This window comes from Canis aureus, chromosome 26 (assembly GCF_053574225.1).
Source record: "Canis aureus isolate CA01 chromosome 26, VMU_Caureus_v.1.0, whole genome shotgun sequence".
Taxonomy (NCBI): domain Eukaryota; kingdom Metazoa; phylum Chordata; class Mammalia; order Carnivora; family Canidae; genus Canis; species Canis aureus.
Window position 1 is genome coordinate 8,819,510 of NC_135636.1, and position 24,205 is coordinate 8,843,714.

The 24,205-nt window shown below is 43.2% G+C and overlaps 1 protein-coding gene and 1 long non-coding RNA gene across 14 annotated transcripts in view; one reads left to right on the forward strand and one right to left on the reverse strand.

Moving 5' to 3' along the window:
• RIN2 (Ras and Rab interactor 2) overlaps positions 1–24,205 on the reverse strand; it is a 216,975-nt gene that overhangs the window by 44,479 nt on the left and 148,291 nt on the right. For 7 of the 11 annotated variants that reach the window (XM_077872003.1, XM_077872001.1, XM_077872002.1 and 4 more), the window contains one exon: positions 20,144–20,244. The exons of 2 other annotated variants lie outside the window; for them this stretch is intronic. In XM_077872003.1, coding sequence (XP_077728129.1) covers positions 20,144–20,244 — 101 coding nt within the window. Of the gene's footprint in view, positions 1–19,741; positions 20,245–24,205 lie in introns of those variants that run through there. 2 more of the 11 variants (XM_077872009.1, XM_077872008.1) reach the window with 2 other exon arrangements.
• Positions 5,798–24,205, forward strand: part of LOC144297860 (uncharacterized) — a 50,157-nt gene continuing 31,749 nt past the window's right edge. Inside the window, exons 1-2 of one of the 3 annotated variants that reach the window (XR_013364759.1) lie at positions 5,798–6,032; positions 6,164–6,212. This is a non-coding gene — a long non-coding RNA (uncharacterized LOC144297860). The remainder of the gene's footprint in view (positions 6,033–6,163; positions 6,213–24,205) is intronic. The other 2 variants (XR_013364758.1, XR_013364757.1) reach the window with 2 other exon arrangements.

Genomic DNA, 24,205 nt, shown 5'->3' on the forward strand with positions numbered 1-24,205 from the left:
CTCTCTCTCTCTCTCTCTGTGTCTCTCTTGAATAAATAAATAAAATCTTTAAATTAAAAAAAAAAAAGGTGGGGTGGGGTAGAGGGACAGGGAAACCCGGATTTCTTGAGTAACTTGCCCAAGGCAAGTATATGCCTCTGGTGAGAGTGAGCAGGTAGGCATTCCAACCCAAGAGTGCCTGGCTCTGGTGTCTCTCTTCCTCTACCATGTCCTGGCTGTCCTTGAACTCATCAACACCGGTCCTGGAGCGGCCAGTGGAAAATATCAAACCTGATCACTCACATTTGAAGAGTCAAGTTCACATTGGGGTTCAAATGGTCTTCAAACTTCTAAATCGAAAGAAACCCAAATGTGTGGCCTGAATGAAGTTTATTTTATTTTATTTTATTTTTTTATGATAGTCACACACAGAGAGAGAGGCAGAGACATAGGCAGAGGGAGAAGCAGGCTCCATGCACCGGGAGCCCGATGTGGGATTCGATCCCTGGTCTCCAGGATCGCGCCCTGGGCCAAAGGCCGGCGCTAAACCGCTGCGCCACCCAGGGATCCCTGAATGAAGTTTTTAACATTGCAAATGATGATGATAAAGTCAAATAGCCAAGAGTGGGAAAATGTTAAAAAAAAAAAAAGTGTACCTTTCTCATTTGGCCCACTCCACTCCTAAGAGCTGGAGTTGAATATAGAAGATCATCCTTGGGTGAGCAGGCTCAGTAACAATACCCACAAAGAGAGCGCATGGGCTGGGCAGAGACCCACAACCTAATGTCTTCCATGCATGTTCGACTTTCTTCAGCTCTGAAGAATCTCGTGCTTCCATTCAAGATTTACATTTTTGTTTCCCCTTTAAGTTTTCCTTTACATTTGCTACAACTTTCCAGATGGGAGAGTCTGGGCCAAAAAAAGAGCAGTTTCTCATTGTGCAGATGCCATTCCAGGGCCTCTAGGTATTTTGAAGTGAATCTTTGCAGCTATAAGAACATACTCTTCAAAATGAAGCTGGTGTTAGAATTCCTTTCATGTGAGGTAAATGAGGCAACTTTAGAGCAGTGATTCTCAACGCTGACTGCCAAGCAAAACTGCCTAGAGAACTTAAGCATGTTTTGATGGTTAGACTGCACCTGAGATCAAATAAATCAGACACTTTGGGATGGGGCACAGGCATCAGAATTTTAAAAATTTCCCCAGGCAATCTCAACTTGCAGCCAAGTTTACAACCGTTGCCTTGGATTAGCACTTGAGCCTGAGAGAGAAATCTCCTAGGGTTTGTTAAACTACAGATTCCTGGTCTCAGCTCCAGAGGATCTGATTCTGCAGTTCGGGTGGGGCTCTGCATTTCTAATGAGCTCCAGGACTTGCTGATGCCACAGTCTGAGGAGCATGAGGAACAAAATGTGTACTTGAACTCAGAACCAATTAAGTGCAGTGAGGTTTTTTTTGGTGGGAGGCGGGGGTGGTAGTAACATACCACTGAGAATTCTCCAAACCTAAGTAAGCCTTTCATCCCTGCCATCTAAGGCTAGTGATATTTTACCAGGAGAAAATTCTAGAATCTCTAATACAGCAATCCTAACACTCATGTGTGCTGTGAGTAAATATGTTGCCATGTCTTCCTTCCTTAGAAGGGCACATCCTGTGCACCTCAGTTGTTCAAGAAGTAAAGAGTCTTTGTCCTGACAACCCATCTCAGCCTAAAAAGCCAGGACCCAGACAGGAAGACAGTGAATAAGCTTCATGGGGCATCATAAAGGAGCAACCATAGATTAGATCTTGTCTTTGCAAATGACCAAGCTAACACCTTTCTTTAACAGTCAGATATCTGAGGTTTATAATATATTATTATAAGATAGATTGAAAGGAAGAATGAAATAAGGCAGTTTGGCCTTTATCAGAGACAAGACAACCTTCAGGAAAGAGCTAATGAGGGCAAGGAGTGTGAACTGCAGGCTTTTGGTGCCCTGCCCAGTTCCCCTTTACCAGACCAGACCAGTCCCTACCCCCCTACCCCCCGCCACGGGTGTCATCTGCCCCCGGGCCCGGTCACATCTGGGAAGTTTGTCCTCCCCTGGGAGCAGCTGCACTGCTACTAATATACTGAACCAGGGCATAGAGGAACGGCCTGTGTGCCTGAAGGTGGGACAACTCTGGGGTGCTGTCCCTGAGGCAGAGCTCCCTGTGGGATCAGGCCAAGGGGACACTGCAGCTGCCCTGTTAGCTTTGTTTTTGTTTGTTTGTTTTTTACAGATTTTATTATTTTATTTATTCATGACACGGAGAGAGAGAGAGGCAGAGACACAGGCAGAGGGAGAAGCAGGCTCCATGCAGGGAGCCTGATGTGGGACTCAATCCCCGGTCTCCAGAATCACACCCCAGTCTGAAGGTGGCGCCAAACCGCTGGGCCATCGGGGCTGCCCGCCCTGTTAGCTTTGCCTGCTTTCCTACTCATCCCTGACTGCACCACTCCCTCCCTCACAGGATGCTCCTGAGACCCATTTCAGTAAATCACTACATGAGGCTCAGCTTCTGGGGAATCAACCTAAAACAGAAACTGATGAGATGAATAGAAACCAGTGATTCTGAAAACAGACATCTGCATCCCGAATGGGGGGAGAAACAAGGAATGAGTGATCTGTAAACCAGACATCATTGTGATGTAATTCAGGAGATTCTAATGACGACAAGGTCAGGGTCAGCCAGCCCCAGCTGGCAGGTGAGACATACCTCCCCTTCTGAGCTTCGTCTTTCTAATCAGCAAGTGGTAAATAACACCTCCACCATGGTGTAGAACTGATACAAGCCAGATCCTGATGGGTGCTAACATCAGTAGGTGGAACAGAATATTCAGTCTCCAATTTTCAGCCTACAGATTACTTATTAGGAAGAGGAAATGTACCCTGATAATGGAGAAATCTGTGAGATACCATTTTTTTAAGATTTATTTATTTATTTATTCAGAGAGAGAGAGAGGCAGAGACACAGGCAGAGGGAAAAGCAGGCTCCATGCAGGGAACCCGATATGGGATTCGATCCCAGGTCTCCAGGATCATGCCCTGGGCCGAAGGCAGGCACTAAACCTCTGTGCCACCGGGGCTGCCCAAGATACCATTTTTTAAAAAAGATTTTACTTATTTATTTAGGAGAAAGCAAGCTAGAGACAGAGGGAGAGGTAGCCGACTCCCCGCAGAACAGGGAGCTTGACACCAGGGCTCAACCATGAGGACCCTGGGATCATGACCTGAGCTGAAGGCAGATGCTTAACTGACTGAGCCACCCAGGCGCCCCTGTGAGATACCATCTGAATCAAGTGATCAGCATTAACACCTCCAATAATCAGGCACCTGACATCAGGTGCCACTGATATGATGCTCTGAGAAGGTTATAATAACCTCGAGGTCATCCTCCTGCCTCCAAACATGCTTAACCTGAATCTACGCAAGAGAAAACAACCATACAAATCCAAATTCAGGGACTTCCTGCAAAACCACTGGCCTGAACTCTTCAAAATATCAATGTCACGAAATATTTTTAAAAGGCTGTGGGAAAAAAACATAAAATAAAGGCTGTGGGATTCTTATAAAAGGAGAATAAAGAGATCTGATAACTCTATTGAGTGCACAGAATTGATGACATATGGCATCAAAATAAAAAAAAAGCAATAAAGGACAATCAGACCTCTGAATAAGGGCATATAACATAATATTGTATTAATGTTTAATTTCCTGACTGTGATGATTTTATTTATATAGGAAAATGCTCTTGTTCTTAAGAGATGCAAACTGAAGAATTTAGGGTCAAAGTATGAAAATGTTGGAAAGTAAGTGTCAAATGGTCAGCCTCCCATTCCCCTCCAAAATAGGGGAGTGCAGGTAATATAGAGGTAAGGGAAATGTGGCAAAATTTCAATAATTGGTGAATTTAGGTGGACAGTACTATTCTCAGCTTTCCTATAACATTTGAAATTTCTCAAAACAATAGGTGGAGGAAAATGTCTACTATCTCCCTGGGTTTATGAGTATAAAATTCATTTATTTATACAACTAGTACTACTATTTCCAAGCATCTAGGCCTGCTTTCATGGAGAGATAAAGCTTTGGTATGGGTTCAGTAAGACCCACATCTACCTGTGAAAATACTGGGAAGACCACAGAATGCCCCATAAATGTAGGGTGCTTCTAGGGGCAGAGAACAAACTCTGGGCAACTCACATACTGTATCTGCCCTCATTCTAATGACCCAGGCCTCGTGGCTCTGAAGCAGCTTGGTGGATATTACACCCACTCTAGGGGACAGGGCTCTCCAGCTCCAGCTACATTCTGGTTGCACCCAATTTAAGGCTCTTTTGAGTATGGGATGAGAACAACCTTTCCACTTGGTTATATTCCCTTCATTCCTAGCACCAGCTGTTAGTAGCCTAGACAGGGGCAAGAACAAGTGACTACAGAAAGCATGTTCTAATGTAGGCTAGACAGAAAGATACTAGATCTACTTTTATTAAGTCACACAGAATCAAATTCACCTCAGAGAAACCAATAATCAGCAGAGTTTCCAAGTGATGCTCTTTCTTGTCCTAGTCCAGAACTCCCAAGGATCATGACCTATCATTGCACCTGCCAATGACCATGGTCCCAAACATCACATAGGAGAACTATACTTTCACGTTACAATCCAGTCTTTCTTCAAACAAATGACATTGAGAACAAAGCAATATATAAACTACATAAAACTTTGATGTAGGTTGTCTTTGTGGGGAAAAACACTGGTGCAGTAAATATAGCCAGCAACCTTCTATACGTAAAGAATCTTAATTCAGCCATTGAAGAGCAGAAATGTAGCTTTAGGAGACTTGATATAAGGCATAATGCCAAATAATTACCAGCAACAATGTGCTACCTTCCTTTTATTTTTTTTTTTTAAGATTTTATTTGTTTAACAGAGAGAGAGAGAAGGAGGGAGAGGGAGACAGCCAGAGAGCACAAGCAAGGGGAATAGCAGAGGGAGAAGCAGGTTCCCTGCTGAGCAGGGAGCCAATGTGGGGCTCAATCCCTGGAACCTGAGATTATGACCTGAGCTGAAGGCAGGCGCTTAACCAACTGAGCCACCCAGAGGCCCCATGGTGGTACCTTCCATTTGACTAATGAGTCTCAGCAAAGGTGCAGTGCTCTGGATGGCTCTATGCTCAGCACATGGGGACAAAACAAGAAATACAAACAACAAAAAGTCAAGCCTTCCCTGTGCATGTTAAAAGCACACCTTCATTAAGCTGAACAATTATATATTTAATTTTTATTTACTTATTTAATTTAATATTATATATTTTAAAAAAATTTAAGACTTTATTTATTTATTTATTTATTTATTTATTTATTTATTTATTTATTTGAGAGAGAGCATGAGCAGGGGGAGGAGCAGAGGGAGAGGAGAAGTGGACTCCCCACTGAGCAGGGAGGCTGACGTGGGGCTCAATAATAGGACTCTGTGATCAAGACCTGAGTGCAGGGATGCTTGGGTGGCTCAGCGGTTGAGCATCTGCCTTCAGCCCAGGGCATGATCCTGGAGTCCCAGGATCGAGTCCCTATGGGGAGCCTGCTTCTCCCTCTGCCTGTGTCTCTGCCTCTCTCTTTGTGTCTCATGAATAAATAAATAAAATCTTTTAAAAAACCCCCAAAGATCTGAGTGCAAAGGCAGATGCTTAACTGACTGAGCCACTCAGGTGTCTCTGAACAATTATATTTTTTAAATGGACAATTTACATCAACATCTTTGATAAGATACTCTTGATTATTTTTTAAAGACAGTCACTGTTTCAATTAAATACTTAAAATGTACTCTGAATCTTTTTTTCCAAAGCAGACTGTTAGATCATAGTTCAACTAAAAAAGAGATGGATTTAGTTAATTAACAACTTCTAAAAACCTCTCATCAAATCAATGGTGAGTCCTCTGGAATTAAATAACACAGGCAGTGACTCTAAGCCAGGAATGTTCTCCTAAACCACTTCATGGCTCTCTGGTTCATGCAGAAGCATGTTGGCATATGTGAGTATGTGTGCCTCCCCACAAACATTATTCTGTCTGCCTGGGATTTGGTACTACCAAATGCAGTCTACCTTCATGGAAAAGCCACTCTTATATTTTATTGAGGTGTTATGTTTTGTTTCCACTTACAGAATGAATGGCCTTGTAAACTGGAACATCTGGAGTCATTTAGATGATGAGGTAAGCAGGATGGGTTGAAGGAAGGACTATCACGACCTTCTATAATACAGCTTCACTTTTGACTTCTGTCTCCTTCTCTACTTCCTAGTTCCTGGCTCCATGCTCCACCCCTGGTCTCCTATGTCAGGCTTTAGAAAGGTGTGGAAGGTGATTCTCTCTTGGAAGGGGAATCCTGTGCTTGCTTTCCCTGTTCCTTCCAGGCCAATCCTGGCAACGAACTTGGGGCTGAGGAACCCAAGGTCACCTCAGATTTGGATCCAAAGCAGTTAGTGGCAGCCTCCAGCCAGGTCTTACCTGGATTTCCAGCAAAATGCTCCCTGATAACTCAGCCCTGAGGGAGACTCAGTGTTCTTCCTGCAGCCTGAGTGCCAGGTCCCTGAAGGTCGCCAGTGGACCTTCCCAATCTTTAAGAAAACTAATAGTTTTTGCTTGTTTACATGGTAAGTGTCTAATTAAACTGTCCTAGAATGAGTCATGACAAATCAGTGAGGTTAATTATAATCAATAGGATGCTGACCCTATCAATAATACACAGCAAAACAAAAATAAACAACAAAAGCAGAGTCTTGGCTTCTGAGGTGCTTTTGTCCAGGACTTAATTTGGCTTAAGATTCATCACACCGTCTGTCTCTCTACCAAACAGCGCAGTCCTGCTACAAAGTGTAGAACTCAAAAACAAAGCAAAACCATGTTCGGTAAGAAAATTCTGATATTTTATAAATTCTCTATGGCTTATTAAAATTGGTAATATTTCCCAAAGAATATTGGATATACCAAGTCAGTACACGGAGGCACTGTTTTTATTTTAATGTCCAGGACTTACTTACATAGCTACTGGATTTAGTGTAGTTCCCAATGATGCAGAGATATTAAATTTACTTTTTTTCCCCATTTTTTTTTATTGTGGAAAAATACACACAGCATAAAATTTACCATCTTAACCACTTTTAAAGGGAGGGTTCAGTGGAGTTATGTATATCCATACTGTTGTACAACCATCACTACCATCCAACTCCAGAACTCTCTTTCTCTTGCAAAACTGAAACCCAAGCTTTGTAAAAAAAAAATACCCTCCCCCCACTTTGGGAGACCACCACTCTACTTTCTATCTCTATGATTTTGACTCCTCTAAGTATTTCATGTAAGTGGAATCATACACTTTTTGTCTTTTCATGACTGGTTTACTGAATACACTTTTAAAAATATATGTCAAAGGTGAGTCAATTCAAAGAAGAATGTTAGGTACGTTAATAATAGGGAAGATGGTGCAAGAATAAGAGAAAAAATGTGGCATGATGGGTGGAATTTGGGCTGAGACAATCTGGATTAAAAAATAATATTTAAAAAATAATAATATTTTGCCTACGTTAATGTTTACAAGGCTTGCTCTTGGACTCAAGGGGGAAGATGATCCCCTAAAAGTATCTATTTGCCACTGTTCAGCTCCCTTCTTCTCTGAGCGCAGGCTATTCTGAGTGCCCAATGGATACTGGCTCCAGCTTCCTTGTCAAAACCAAGGTCAGATCCTGTTCCCTCCCTATCTCCTGCAGCTGCAAGTCATCTTTTGGCACATTCAATTCCTTCACCCACTGTGTATACATATGCACCTCTGGGCCACTGACTCCATTTTACTCTGCATTACACTTAACTCCCTCACTAGCCTAGCTTCACCCCTAGGCAGGCATTGATCATATGCTTGCTGTATGCCTGATGGGGGACTGGTTCAGATCTCATTTGCAAACAACAGGTTTATTCCTTGTGAATGAGGAAGAGAAGCTCAGTGGGCAACGAGAAACATCATGGGCACTAGGTCTCTCCGTTAGCTTCTTTCTGGGTCCCCCATATATAACATCTGATCCAGGCCTTCCCTCAGCCAGGTCCAACAATAGAATCTGGCTGCCCAGCCCCAGTCTCAAAAGACAAAAGGTTCTTGTCTCTCTGTTTATCAGGAAATGGGTGGCAAAAATCACCACAGCTACGAAGATCCTCCTGGCCTTTGGCCATCTTATGGCCTGGGGCAAGAAAAGGAAGCAGCCCAAATCCTTCCAGAACAACAAATCTAAAGTTTTCTTTCCTCATGGCTCATGAATTTATTTCATGGACAGGCCCTCCAACCTCCCACCAGCTGGCAAGGGGTGGGCTTTGGATATAAAAGTCAATACTGAAAAAAAAAAAAAAGTCAATACTGAGTTTTAGCTGATGCCCACTGACACAGAGCATTAGTGATACATGCTTCACTTAAGGTTCCCCCAAACAGAATGCCTTATCCCAACACTGAGAATGAGATTTAATTTCAACAAAATGGGTTGACATGTACCAGCTGGTGGAGCACAGAGAAGATACGAGTAAAGAGTATTGGCAGTAAAGCTGCCTTTCTTAGAGGTATGGAAAAATCCAGAATGGTAACCCCACACGCACACCTATGGGGACTTTAACATTCAGTTCTCGGCAAAGTTCTCACTTACCTGGAGTCAGGATGCATCAACATGTGAATTTCCTGCATATGTGAATCAACATGAAGATGTTAGGTTTTGTAAGGCATGCATGGTTTAAGCTTGATGCTGGCCTCCCCTCAGCCTTCTAATCTCCAGTGGTTTGGTATGGTTTGGTAGAAACAGCACTTGTAGTCAGCTGGGATCAAAGCCTCAGCTGACTCTTCCTATCTGTGAGGCCTTGGCTTGTCAGTACATGTCACTCAGACTCAGTTTCCCCTGTCTCTAAAGATGAAGTCTTATTAGAAAAAGGAATCTGTTACTAAAACAAAGTCTAAAAAGAATGGACTCTAAGAGTCTAGAATGTCCTGGGATCTATGAGTAAAGATTCTGTTCAGCAGAGTTTCCAGGATGTCTCTTTCACTATCCCCTAATTTCCAGAAATTCAAAAAAAGAAAGAAAGGCAACCTTCTTGCAGATGGTCTGGGGTGGGTCCTTGTAGCTGGTGCATTCTTCATCCTCCATTAGGGTCTAGTCCCAACCTGGACTCTAGCGCTTGCAATCCTCAACTTTCAGATGTGGCAAAAGAAAGGGTGAAAAGTTTTTTCTCTTGATATTTCACTAATGGAGGCCCTCCTTCCTTATTCTGCCCATGTGAAGACTTCAGCCTAACAAAGCCTCTTCACATGAGATTGCTTCAGCGGGTCTCAAAGGCAAGAAAGGTGCAGCCTGGGTCATGGCACTGCCAAAGGCTCAGGCTTCCAGGAACAAGAGGCCAATGCAGGAATCATCTTGAGAATTAAGGACCAGACGAAATTGGGAACCCTGTGTCCACCACAACCTTGCTGTTACAGTAGAAGTAGATCCTCATCTACATATCAAAGGAAAGCGAATATACCCCAGATATCAAGCAGTGGCCAACATGCCAGGCTTGGTGTGAGATGAATCAAGGGCTTCCCTGATCTTTGGGGGAGAGAAGTGAGGGGTCTGCCATCAATGGTTTCTGAAAATATACAAGTAGAAGAGGCCCCTTATGTGGAGAGACAGAGAAAACAACTGCTCACACAAAAGAGATCCATCTGATAAGAATTGTTGGTACAAGGACCAGTTTCAATTTTTGTCACACACACACACACATATATATACCCACAGAGCAAATGCAAAATTCCCAGAAAACCTGCCATTTCAAAAATACCTACTAGTTGATGTCCAGCGATATCCTACTTTCAATCATGAAAACATTTTGTTAGTATTTGTGAAGCTGAATTAAACCCCTACTCTGAAATATTTAAGTCTGGAGAGGAAGGGAGGCTCAAATTCATTCTGGCTACACATGGGGGCCCTGGCTAATTTCTTGCTTGATAGAAAAATTGCCAGGTGAGCTGAGGAAACTTTTACCCAACACTGGAGATGGGAAAAGTGAGGGGGAAGGCTTGGAGGAGAGGCTATCCCTATAAGGATCACTGCCTGTTTATCTGAGTCCCAGGGTTATTAGAGACTCTCTAGCTTACTCAAGGTCAAAACACTAGATAGAAACACTGATGGAATGGGGGTTCAGCTCTCTGACCCATATGGTCTCCTCTAGCATACAAGTTGATATTTTAATCTCTTGAGGCCTTTCTTTGTCCCTTAAAACTCTAAAAGAAAACAGACTAATATGTTTTGGGTTGCAGGTTTTATTCCCACACTCAATGGGCTTCTGCTTTCCGAGAGAGGAGGTCTTAGCTTCCTCAAAAGGATTTCTAAGAACGTGTGTGAAGAACTTTCAGGGCCTTCAGTGATTTTTCAGCTCTCTTTACTGAGGACTAGGAGGAGTGAACAAGGCAGAAAATGGGAACAGAAATGCATGTCTGCCTCCAGGCAGGAGGAGGCACTGCGATTTTCATAGAGGAGAAAGATCTGGTGACTTTTATGGCTTATGAACTTCCTGTCATTCAGTCTCCAGCTATAGATGAAAAGGGCAGATAAGGAGCCAATGCTGGCAGGGACCTTCACTGGTTCCTGTAAAACTAAGAAATAGAAACAAAGAACATGTTGTCCTGGCTGCCTTTAAAGCTGAAAACAGGAGAAAGAGCCAGGCAGGCTCTAAGTCTTGGCCTGCTGACCTCTGACCCTGAGCAGTGGCCTGCACGAGGCTTCAGGGAAAGGCAGTCATTTCATGGATTTGTAATTCTTTGTGTTTAAGTGCTTTTGGTTATACTAGTTAACTAGTTAGTTGGACTAAATCTCAACTGCATCCTAACCAAGCACATATTTCGTGGCAGAATGCACTACCAATATAATAGTGAGGCAAGGTCTGTAAAAGGTAAAATATATTTAACTCCAGAGTATGCCATCTTAAAATTGTGCACCCAAGGGTACTGTGGGCAGGGAAACTAGCGACTAAATTGGAAGGCGCTATCCCTCAACATTAATGGAATCAATTTCTAGGACATGCTGTGCATTTTCAGGACCATCAGAAACCTCCTGGTTAAATCTGTGAAAATCAAGCATGATCTGCCATTTAAGAGCACAGAAAAACATTGGAGGGATACACGCAAAGGAAAAGAAATACGATAGGCAAACGATCAAAAGTGGTTCTTTCTCTGGGAGTGGGTTCATGGTAATCTTTTTCTTTTTGACATTACTCTTTTTCTACAACGTACATGTTCTACTTGGTCAGCAAAAAAAGTAGATCTTGAATGTCCTTTTTGAAAACCTTCCCCAATGTAATAGATGTCACCAATCAAAACAGACTAAAGAGGTGTTTGGAGCATTTTTGATCTGGAGGCTTACCTGATTCTTTATTTAAGGTTAAAGTGGGGGGACTCATCTTTCCTAAAACCATCTCCTACCTGGAATAACCTGCTTCCTTCATCAAATTTTCAGGATATCTAGTATACTCCACTATTATGTCCTCATTGCATTATATGATACTTGTTTATAATACTTTCTCCGACATCAGGCTCCCTGCATGGAGCCTGCTTCTCCCTCTGCCTGTGTGTCTTTGCCTCTCTCTCTCTCTCTCTCTCTGTCTCTCATGAATAAGTAAATAAAATCTTAATAAAAAAATATATAAAAATAGCCTTAAAAAAAACCCAATACTTTCTCCCTGCACTGTTCCACTGTGTTCCACTGTATTTTAACAAATAATACATATTTTCTTGAAGTTGAACTTTTTTTTATTTTTATTTTTTTATTTTTTTATTTTTTTATTTTTTATTTTTTTTTGAAGTTGAACTTAATTGTAGCTACACTGGTAAAAGTATAAGCAAAGAGTTGGTCAGTCTTCATGGAATTCCTTGAAACCATATTCCAAACACTCAGCAGTGGCTTCAAATCAAGAAACAGTTTAAGGGTTTTGCCGGGGGCGTGGGGGCGTGTTGGGGGATGAATCAAGATAGTCATAGCAGAATATCCTCAATGGGCATGATAGAAAAATTTAAGTAATCTCTATACCCAACATGGGGCTCTAGTTCATGACTCCAAGATCAGGAGTCACATGCTCTTTGACTGAGCCAGCCAGGTTTCCTTGGTTTCCCAAAGAAACCATAAATTTTGATAATACCAAACACCCTTTTCCAGGGACCTAAGATACTGCAAGATATATCCAACACTCTGTAGCCAGTGATTATCGTGAGCTTCCCATGGGAGCTCATAGGAAAGAGGAAAACCAACCTTTGTGACAGGTGTGACTGGTTCTAGGAGAGTGGCCCACTCTCAGATGCTGTGGGACTTGAGGATGGGCCCTCAGCTCTAAACCAATGGCCTGTGGTGCATGCAGCTTTCCAGATATGGCAAAAGAGGAAATATTTGTTTTGCTGGTTATCAGTACCCATGACACAGATGCTGTGAGAAGACAAAATGCAAATTGATTTTTGAATCTGATGACTTAACCTTGCTTCCCGATGACCACATGAATATACTCTCCAAAATCTTCAGAAGAAAGCAGGTATAGATTAATGAATAATGATCACTTTGTATCTGAGTGTATCTTTGTATCACTTTTCCTTTCAAAAGGAAAAGATGGAAAGAAATAATTTGAAGTGACATTAAATTCTATGTCTGAAGTCACTGTAGTTGAGACATATTTTAAAATACATATGTATTTTTTAAATATGGGAAATTGCATTGGATGCAGATGTATTCTGAGTTGCAGAGAAGAATTAAAACTCCAACTATAGCTCTACTAGATTTATACACATACATTTCTTAGTTATGATGCAGCTAATAGCCTTGGCCAAATTAATTCATGAGATGTTGAATATTTCCGCATGTAAGTACTGAACAAAGTACAGCATAAACCAAAAGAATCTAAGACATGGGGAGAATTTCATTAGTGTTTTTTTTTCTGCTACAAGTTTATGATCTAAGATTCATAAGCAGAAATACAAACAATAAAAGGTACATATGTACTTACACCGTTCTCATAATTTCTGGATTGTTTTATCTTTTCATCTTCTCCTCCCAAAAAATCCTTTCCATAACTTCATGCTTTCCATAAATATCATCCAAAGAAATGGCTATGAACATGCCCCACTACTTTAGCCTTGAACTTAAGCATGCAAGAATTATAAAATAATGCTCTGTTAAAACTAAAGAGTTCCCATTCCTGACTCCCACAGCACTGAGATCAGAACTTGAGTCACAACATACAGGTACTGTTACCGGTCTTCATCCATCATGTTTCCAGAAGCTCTAAATCCACCCACCCTTCCAAATAGTTAAAATGAAAAAGCAGCCAATACCAAGAGTAGACCAGCAGAACAGAGCATTTGGAGCTCTCATAGCTGATGGTGGAAGTGTGAATGAATGACTATAATAACTGGAAAATTCGTGGGCACCATTTACTGATGCTGAAAGTTTAACCATCGTACAACTCAACAACTGCACTCCTATATTCTTAATTGAGGGGTGTCACCAAAAAACATGTACAAGAATGTACATAGTAGCATTATTCAAAATAGCCCTAATGTGGAAATAATATCCAGTAATGGTAGACTGGAGAAACCAATTATGTTGGGTTCATACAATGAAATACTACACAAAACATCAAACGAAAGAAGTCAGAGTTAAAAGAACACATGCTATATGATTCCAGTGAAACGAAGTTCAAAAACAGGCAAAACTAATCTATGGCAATACTAGTCAGGAGAAGGGTTACCTTTGGGGTGCACAGCACCTGTGGGGTGCTGCTATGTGGTATGTTTACCACTGAAAATTCACCTAGCTGTATACTTATCTGTGTGCTTTTTCTAAATCATGTTTTAGTTTGGTGGAAAGTTCTTTTTTTATAAGGCAGCACTAAATGAGAATGAGTTTCTCCAGAGTTTCTTTGCTAGGGAGCAAGCTTAAGGCCATTGCCCATTTTTAAATTTCTATTTTTTTATGCACCAGCTGAGGTCCCCTATCTGCTTTACAGGGTAATGTCTTGTTTCTTCAAGAGGCTTCTGATACTTTAATACCTTTATAATCTCCAAAGGGCTGGCATCTTTCATTTGTCCATTCAAATATTTATTGAGTGTTTGCTACATACACTCCTGAAGTTCTGCTGCACTTCAGGAGACTTACTGGAGTAGAACACTGGGCATCTCTTCCCCAGACTGTAAGCCACTAATCTCCTTTTCTGACCTTCTGTTCTAACATCCAGTCAGCTGGAAAAAGTGAAGGGTTGTACTAGGGACCAGGAATCTGAGCTGTTTGCAGGTTTGGTAGCAATGCCATTGTGTAGCTGTTGGGAAGCTGAGAACTTCCTGGGGGACACAGACCCTTGCAGAAGAAGTCAGTGGTGGTGACCAACTGCTATACTATAGTATTGGGCAGCACTGGCCAAGGAATTTTTGAGTTCTATGCATCTGATTCGGGGCAGGGGAGGGGAGGCTGGGGATAGAGTTAGGGTTTTTTTTTTAATATTTTATTTATTTATTCATGAGAGACACAGAGAGAGAGTGAGGCAGAGACACAGGACGAGGGAGAAGCAGGCTCCATGCAGGGAGCCTGATGTGGGACTCGATCCCAGGACTCCAGGATCACGCCCTGGGCTGAAGGTGGGTGTTAAACCACTGAGCCATCCAGGGATCCCCTGGGGGTAGACTTTTAAGACCCTGTCTCATCCCCATGGGTCCACTCAGGCTGGCGTGTACTAGTGAGGTGGCAGTAGGAGTGAGGAAGGTAGGAGAGGAAGAGGCAAACAAAGGTAACCTCAGCCTTTGAAGACTTGATCCAACCAGGCCCCCAACATCCTGCAAAACCAGCCTGAGCCTCATCTTATGAAGTTGCTTTGTTTGATTCCTCTATTCTACCTGACAACGAAGGAAGCTTCAGAGATTTGTCTTAGCCTAGAGGTGATGGGTCCAGATGGCAATGAGGGTGGAGGACCGTCTACATCATGCCTACTGTGCCTGCCCCAACTAAAAGTGAACTGCAAAATCATGGGGGAGAGAGAGGAAAGCAAAAAGCTTTTTCCCCCTCACACTCTAGTCTTGAGGGGGAAATGAAGCAGAGAGAAGGAGGAAATCAATAGCCTTTAGAGAGAGCAGCAACAAGAAATCCTCGCTCTCTCTTCTGGCTTCCTAGCTTCCTTTTGGTAAAACACTAGCAGAGGGTATAGAGAAGATCTGATCAGATGCTCCTCTATTGGCAGATATTTACAACAGTTCATAACCCAGAAGTGACAGAGAAAGCATCACTGGCACAGGGCGGGAAGATGCCCTGGTCCCTCTTCTTTGCTAGGGAGCAAACTTAAGGCCCATTGCACATTTTCAAATTTCTATTTTTTTATGCACCAGCTGGGGTCCCCTATCTGCTTTACAGGGTAATGTCTTGTTTATGTTTCTGCAGGAGGCTTCTTCTTCTTCTTCTTCTTCTTCTTTTTTTTCTTTTCTTTTCAGGAGGCTTCTGATGCTTTAATACCTTTAGAATCTCCAAAGGGCTGGCATCTTTCATTTGTCCATTCAAATATTTATATGTATTGAGTGTATGCTACATGCCAGACACTATTCTAAGGCACTGAAAAAACAGCATTGAACAGAGACCAAATCCCTGCTCTCAATGAGCTTCCCTCCAAGTGCTGGAGGCAAAAAACGCACAATTTAAGCAAGTGAACATATATGTCAAATCTGCACAAGTTCTTTGAAGAAAAATGAAGTCAGCTAAAGTAACAGAAGAAATGATGGTCCAAAGGTGAATACTTTCTGGAGGAAGGGCATTCCAGGCAGAGGGAACAATAAGTGCAAAGGCCAGGGGGTAGGATCCTTCTGGCCAAGAAGCCAGTGGGGCTGGAGAGAGGGACAGAGAGGGGAGAGGTTGTGAGAAAAGAGGGCAAGGGGGGAGGTGGGGAGTCAGACCCTGGAGCATCTCAAAAGCCATAGTGATTTTTAAAAAAATTTTATTTGTTTATTCATGAGAGACACAGAGAGAGGCAAAGACACAGACAGAGGGAGAAGCAGGCTCCCCACAGGGAGCCCGATGTGGGACTTGATCCCAGGACCCTGGGATCATGAACCAAGCTGAAGGCAGATACTCAACCTGTGCCTGCCCCAACTGAAGCCACCCAGGCATCCCAGATGACTTTGGTTTTAAATAAAAAGTACCAAAGGGCTTTGAACAGAAGTGACATGACTTGGATTTAGGTGAAGAAAGTCAGATCCTTCTCTGTGCTGCTTAAATAACAGCCCAGGGAAGGCAGGATGGATGAAAGCAGAGGCACTGGGCAGGCATCTCCTGCAGTGGTGCTGCTGGGGGATCTTATAGGTAGAACTGCCAAGGTGTGGAGTTAAGAGATGGAGCATGGATATGAGAGACTGAGAGGCAAGAGCAATGGCTGTGAGGCCCAAGCACCTGCAGGCATGGTCACTGGGATGGGGAAGACCAGGGAGAAAGCAAGTTTGTGAAAGGAAACCAAGGGCTTAGTCTTGGTCTTTGTAAGCTTGAGATGCCAAAGGCTGCACTGAATGGATAGCTGGCTGCAAACACCTGGATTCAAAAGAGGACTAACCCAGGGATATAAATTGGGAATTGTCAATATACACAGGGTATAAAAGCCACAAGACTGGATGGGATTAACTAAGAAATTACTTTACAGATCTCTTTTTAGTCAACAGCATGCTGTATTTGTCCACTGTCAGCATTGTGCAAAGTCCTTTACAGCTATTAACTCAATCTGGGCAGCCCTGGTGGCTCAGGGGTTCAGTGCCGCCTTCAGCCTAGGGCCTGATCCTGGAGACCCGGGATTGAGTCCGACGTCCGGCTTCCTGCATAGAGCCTGCTTCTCCCTCTGCCTGTGTTTCTGCCTCTCTCTCTCTCTCTCTCTCTCTGTCTCTCATGAATAAATAAATGAAATCTTAAAAAAAAAACTCACTTAATCTTTCTTGCCACCCTTAAGTCAGCCTCTATTATCATCATCCTCATTTCACCGATGTGCTCACTGAGGCGCAGAGACTTTTAAGCATCTCGTTCAAGGTTAGAGGGAGAGAGAAGCGGGGCTGGGGAGAAGCGGCTTGAGCTCTGGGTGTTATGGGGTTAGGAAGGGAGGGAGATGAGAAGGAACCAGCTGGAGACCACCAGCAACAGCGAGCGAGGAGAGAGGAAACCAGGGAGTATGGTGTCCCAAAGCCAAGCCAATCAAGTGTCCCTGGAAGGGGAGGTAGATCAACTGTGTGGGATGACGCTGATAGGTCAGGAGGTAAGAACTGACCTTTGGATAGAAAAGCGACATCTTTACTTTCACTAACCACGTTCTGAAGCTAACTTCCTCCCATTTTGAATGCAGACAACAAATCCCAGGAGTTCCTGTAGTTGTTGATGCTGTCACCAACAGAAACCCCAAACATTTCATTGTTGGTGAGGAAGTACTGTTTCTGGCCGTCTTTGCTTTCAGATAGATGACAGTAGTCCCTAGGCTTTGTTATTTAATGAGTTAATAAAGAAGTACCTATGCTGTGAAATCATGCATTTGGAGAATTCTATCATTCTACTGCAGAATTGTTTTCCCTGTGTCATCCTGCATATTTTACTTTATGCATTTAAAATATTATTCGGAGAAGGGGGTCCATGACACACGAAAATGTTAAAGATTATCTCAATATTAACCACAAAGGAGCAACCAAAAGCCAATGAAGGTAGAGGGATAACACTCCTGACGTAGGGCACCAGTGTGGCACTTAACCCAGTGTTCAACAAACGAAGAGACCACAGATACTTTGCGGTGACTGCGGCTGGGGTAGGTGAGGCTGTTACTACAGCTCCCACTCACTGAGGAAGCCCCAAAGGAAGGTGATATCAGTGCATCTGTGCAGCCACCAGAACGTACCTAGCCAAGGTCCAGGAGGTAGGTGGTGGAACGCTTTTTCTCTCCACAGGGGTTTCACTTGATATGACTCTGCTCTCTCACTCTTCCCCTTTGGGCTGCTCTGTGCTAGGCTGACCTGCTGTTTCCTTGTGGCCAGAGTTCTGCTCTACTTTTATTTTGGAAACAATGGAAGGTCCCCTTTACCCTACCTCTCTGATCTCTGGACACCCTGACATCATCAGGCAAAAGAGACAAATTAGCAGCAAAGTCACGACTCCCTGTTTTGACAAAATCAGTGAGAGACCCTAGCACAGAAGCCACAGCCTCATTAATCATACAGCTCCTGCATCAGCAGAATGAGGGCCATACTGAAGCTTTATCTCATCTTTAGCTTTATCTCCTATCTTTAGTTAGGAGACTCAATGAGATGCCAGCTGTGACGCACTTAGAACAGTGGCTGACATGTGGTAAACACCGTACGCATTGTTCAATAAAGACAATCTTGTCTTTTCTCTTTCTTTCCCACTAAAAAAAAACAAGTAAAATGTGTCTGAAATTTCACAAATTCATTGTTAACCAACATAGCATTCAAGAATAAGTGACATTAATCTGAAAAACATAGCTATTATGGGATGCTTACAGTCATTCTTAAATTTGAAAAGAAAAAGAGATGGTAAAGACGAGATGGCAGCCCAACTCTCCCATCTACTGCAGTCAGACATCAAGATCGTGATGTGATGGACCTGACATACCATCACGTCTTCCAGCAAACCTAACATCACTGGGCCTTGCCACTGGTGTCTGTCATCTGCAGAGCTTGGGGACTACCTTGCAGTGTTGTGCTCCCTGGCTGCAGGAGAAATCAAGCCACTAAAGCTTTGTTCTTTGTCCCTTGTCACCAACCCCGACTCCCAGTGTAATTTTAGCTCAAGAATGCAAAGGGGAAAGGGAAATCCCCTGGCTAAAATTCCACTTCCAGGGAGTCTGGCATTATTTTGAATGCGAGGTGGAGAGTCTTTAAACAAAAATCACTGTGCATTTGTTTAGTTTGTGGAGAAAAAAAATTAGTCATCAAGGTCCAGGGAAATCAGAGAATGCCAGGATGTTGCTGCAAGGAGCGGGGGACCATCTGGTCTACCCCGTCATTTTGTAGAGAAGGGAAGGAAATGGAGGGCCTGCCACATTTCCACAGCGAAGGAGGAATAGGGTTCTTCCAGGGACACAGGAGAGTTAAAGCACCACCTTCTAGCTGCAAAGTGCCTCCTGGCAATTGCCTGCTCCCGCTGGCAGTCTAAGGCAAGGAACAAGTTGGGCTGGTTTGAAACTTGCCTGGGCAACCAGCGGCACCTGGTTCGCCTGCCATTGCTGGATTCCTGCATGTCTCATGACTTGCAAGCAAAACCCACTCCGTGAATCTCACCCTCACAGGGCACAACGCTGCCTCGACCCATTTCCTGGGAAAGAGGGGAAAGCTAATAATGCATCTGGCCTCCAAAGCACCAGGGGTCTGTGTCACTTTCTAGTGATTATATTCTGTTGCCTTTTGCTAGCGAAGAATTGCAGCATTCAAGAGCTAAGATGAGGTTGGAGTGACCTCCTCCAACCTACCACCCCCACCCTGACCTCTGCACTCCCATTCTCCTGATAAAGGCCAGTCGCCTACAATTTACTCAGATCAAGTGTGATCGAAGCATAACACGTCATGCTTAGACAAGCATAGCATATTGCCCTCCCCCCTTTCTTAGTTATTTACAACCACATCCAACCTCCAACACACTAGGTCACATTTTAGGCTAATGGCTATGGTAAGCGCCAGGGATTTTTCTGACCTGAGAACGCAAAATGAGTCCATCCTCTTTAGGGCTCCCCTTTAAACCTTCTGGAGACTGACACGGGCTACACTGAATTCTATTTTGCACGCGGAGGATCCTGCTGCGTTATTGTTTCCATCACTGTGAGTAGGTGGATACAACAGATAGAACTTTAGGTTTCCGGGTTCTGGTGTCCGGAGGCATTGAGAGGGTGTAAAGTTCAAGTGCCTTCAAAGTGATTAAAATAAACAGACAACTGGTTCCTAGGCCACTCCCACCTCCTACAGAGTGCTTCATTGGGAGAGGACACCACGCTCCCAGGTCCCAAACTTCTAAGGAACCACTGAGATCACAGTCTTCGTAGCTGCTAGGGTCCACTTAGCCCCCATCTGACGCCCGGCACCTGATCGTCTCTGTCACCTGTGGGATTTGCTGGCTTCCAGTCCATTTTCCAGGCTGACATCTGTCTGCACCATCTCCTGTTTCAGTTCTCCGATCTCCGAGACGATTGTGTCAATGAGCTATTCAAAGACAAAAATAGTGTGACGTCAGGCAGTGAAAGAGGCGTGCCCAGAGCCTAGGGAGCTTCAGCCACTTCAATAGGAGCACAGAGAAGACCACCTTTTTTTTTAAACCCTGGCTGTGTGAATTTCCTCTACCCAGGGGAAAAAATAAAGAGGGTGGGAGCAGCTTTTTCTAAAAGAAAAAGAGGAAGAACTTAGGTTTCGGTACTGCCCTAAGAAAAAGGATATGACACCAAATTTGGTTTCTCAACATGAATACAAAGAGGAATAAACAAATCTGGGTAAAACCAGGCTTCCACATTCATTTTGTTAAAGTCAAAACTCAAGAGGAATTCCCTGAATTAAAATGTATATAATCACTGTCTGGCTACAGAAATAGGCCCATTTGTTTTTGTTTTTTAAAATATTTTATTTATTTATTTGAGAGAGAGAGAGCACATGTGAGCTGGGGGAGAGGGAGAAGCAGACTCCCTGCTGAGCAGGGAGCCCGGGGTGGGGCTTGGTCCCAAGACCCTGAAATCATGACATGAGCCAAAAGCTTAACTGACGGAGTCACCTGGGTGCTCCAGAAATAAGCATTTTAAAAATACATATATAGTTTGTAATAAATTTCCAGACATTAAGCTTACTACTCATCCTAGTCTTTGCTTTTTATTTATTTTGTTTAATAAAGAAGACTTTTAGGGGAAAGGGAAAAGAGAGGGCTGCATGGGGTGCAGAGTGAGTGAACCATAGGAGGAATGGAGAGGGAGATGTGTCCTCCTCTTGCAGAAGGCTCATGTGGGCTTGCATCCTTTAACCACATACCTGGGAAGAGATCACATCTGTCCCTGAAGGCTGGTTAAATTCTTGAGCCCACCTACTCACTACTCCTCAAACAGAATCCTTTCTGGTGCTAAGTAGGCACTCTATGTGTAGAGCAGCTATTCTCCAAGTATGTCGCTGCCCACTAATTTTTAAAAACATATAGCGATTTTTTAACATAAATATTATTTATGTCATCATGTACCAGATTTATTATTGTTTTGAAATAAATATTTTCAAAATTTTCTCCATTTTAATTCCTGATACAGCAAGCATCTGTAGCTATAATCCATCATGAACACAAAGCTCTATGAGGTCCTCCATACTTTTTAATAGGATAAAGGAATCCTAGGACCATAAAGTTTGACAATCACTATTGTAGCTAAAGACAAGTGTTGTCTTGTCTCAAGCAGCTTTTATCCCACTCAGGCTCCGGCAGAAACTTCATTTGAGCTTACAGGCTGTTCTAAAATGTTGACCACATCTATTCGTTCATTAATTCAACAAACCTTTACGAGGACCCAATTCATGCTACAAGCACAGAGTAAAGTTAACAGTTTTCATACAGATGACATTCTGGTGGAGCAGAGACCACAGCCTTGAACACGGAGAAGTGCCAGGATAGAACAAGGAAAATAGAACAAGGTGATGCTGTACGAGGCAGCTAGGCTGTCACCACTCTAGGGTAGGTAGATTGGGATGGTGAGGGTGGATCTTTGAGGAAGTGATGGAGCCCTAAATGACAAGGGAGCCATGAAAAGATCAAGAGAAGACCCCTCCATATAAAGAAAGTCCCAGAGGCTGGGCGGGGGGGGGGGGGGGCACTGGCAGGAGAGGCAGGTGGGGACCAGAGGCTCATTGGCATTCTAGATCACAGTATCTATAAATTTGAGTTTTCTACACTAAGAACCATCAAAGGGCTTTAGGAGAGAAAGGCATTTTCTTTATCGTATGTTCCAAAAAGATCATTTTGACAACTGGCTAGAGGTGGTTTGTAAGGGCAAGAGGAGAAGCAGCAAGACCAGTTTGTAGGCAACTGTAGGGATCCAAGCAAGAGTGGTCCAGGTGGCTTGCACCAAGGTGGTAGCAGAAGAATTAGAAAGAAGAGGGGAAATCTGAGAACAATTTAACACAGAAATTTATAGAAGCTGATTGACTTAATGTAGAAGTGGTAGGAAGAGAGGAATCAAACTCAACTCCTACATTTTTTTACTTGATTATCAGATAGGTGGTGGCAGTGCCCTTGACTGACATAGGTAAGGGTTAGGTTTTAGGAAGAAATCAAGTTGGATATTGGGTCAGTTAAGTCTTGACTTTCTTATTGGCCATTAAATAAATTTGGTAAGTGGCTTTTAACATTCAGTATGGAGATATTTATACATGTGGAAGTCACTGGCATATGTGCTGGCATTCCAAAGCCCTGTGACAGGGAGAGATTATCTGAGGAGAAAGTGGAGATGGAGAAAAGGTCCCTGCAAATAGCTCTGCACGATCCCAAAGCTTGGACATCAGAAGAAGGGGGGCCGGCCAAGTCCTCCATGCTTAATGTGTCCCCAAAGTGTGCCTGGGATGCAAGCTGTAGGTGAACATTCTAGAAGCACTGGGGACGTGGAAGAGAAAATGACCAGGAGTTCCCTGTTATACATACCCCACTGGCAAAAATTTAAAAGTCTGACAATATTTGAGAATGTGGGGAAACAAGAATCCAAAATGCTGTTAGAAGAGTGTTATTTGTAGAGCACCCTCTGAAGAGCAATTTGGCAATGTCTTGTAGAGTCAATGACACACAGACCTCCTAGATATGTTCTCTAGAGAAATCTATGCACATGGGTGCAAGGAGACCTTTATAAGAATATTTGCTGCACCATTATTCATAAGGAAACCAAATTATAAGCACTTAGATGTCTATCAATAAAAGAATGAGTAAACTGAAGCATGAAATACTATATAGCAGTTAAAATTAATGTACCAGAGCTAGCAGTATAAACACATATATAAACTAAATGCTCAAAAACTTTTCATAGAAGAAAAAGCACTTGAAAAGGGTTACATCCAGTATATAAAGTTTAAATCTATCCCAAACTATATAATTCAATAGTGTTTATAAATACACACATAGACTACTCCAGTGTGTGATATACGGGCTATAATCTTAGTCCAGCATAGTGGCTACCTCTGGAGGAGAATGGATGAAGATGTTCATAGGTAAAGAGGTTCAACCACCTACATGTGAGATTTTCTTTCTTTTTTTTTTTTTTTTGAGATTTTCTTAAAATGGAATGGCAAAATGATAACATGTGACAGAGCTGATGATGTGTTTAGCACTCTGTGATTTTCTGTATGTTTATTTATAATCAAAATTATTGAGAAAATAAAAAGGGTGGATGTGTATGAAAATGGAAGGGGCTGGAAGGACCGAGAAGGTGGAAGTGAGTGGGACGAGTGAAGGTGTAGTCTGAGTATCTGTGCTGAAGTCCTTCATTCTGTGCTGGGTCACCCTCCCATTCTGGGCCATGGCTATGGTCCTGGGCAGGGGAGCCACACACAGGAGGGTCACCCACAGCCTCAGGCAAAACTAGGAGCAAGCGTTCCCATCCCCAGCAAGGAGACAGGTCTCTAGGCACCATCATCCCTTCATGGCCACCATATTTATTTGAACGTAAAAATAGCCTTCCCCAGGAGAAGCCTTCTCTGGCCAGCCTGCTGATTTTGCTGACACCTTCAGTAGCATCCCAAGACCTCCACATGCCATACTTGCTTCCTTCTGTGTACCTAACCAAACACAAAGAACCTAGCAGTTGTGTTTCTCATTTGGCAGCACAAGGATGGCAAATGATGAACAACACCATTTACCTGAAATATAGAAGGGAAGTTCAGTGATAGAAAGGTGGACGAGGACAGAGGGTGCACCTGGTTGCATGGCTATGAGAGCCTTCCCAACCGGGTGAGGATTTTGTCACCTACTCTCACCCTCTATTCGGTCCTAGCTCACCCATCTGATGGCACAGACTCTCTGAATGATGTCATTATACCCAGCAGGCCCCTCCACCAGCAAAAGTCATCCCTAAACATCTGTTCCTCCCTGAGGTCTGCCCTGGTGTGAATGATTGGATTTAAGATGTTCCCCACGTTGTTCCCAGATACATGTATGTTT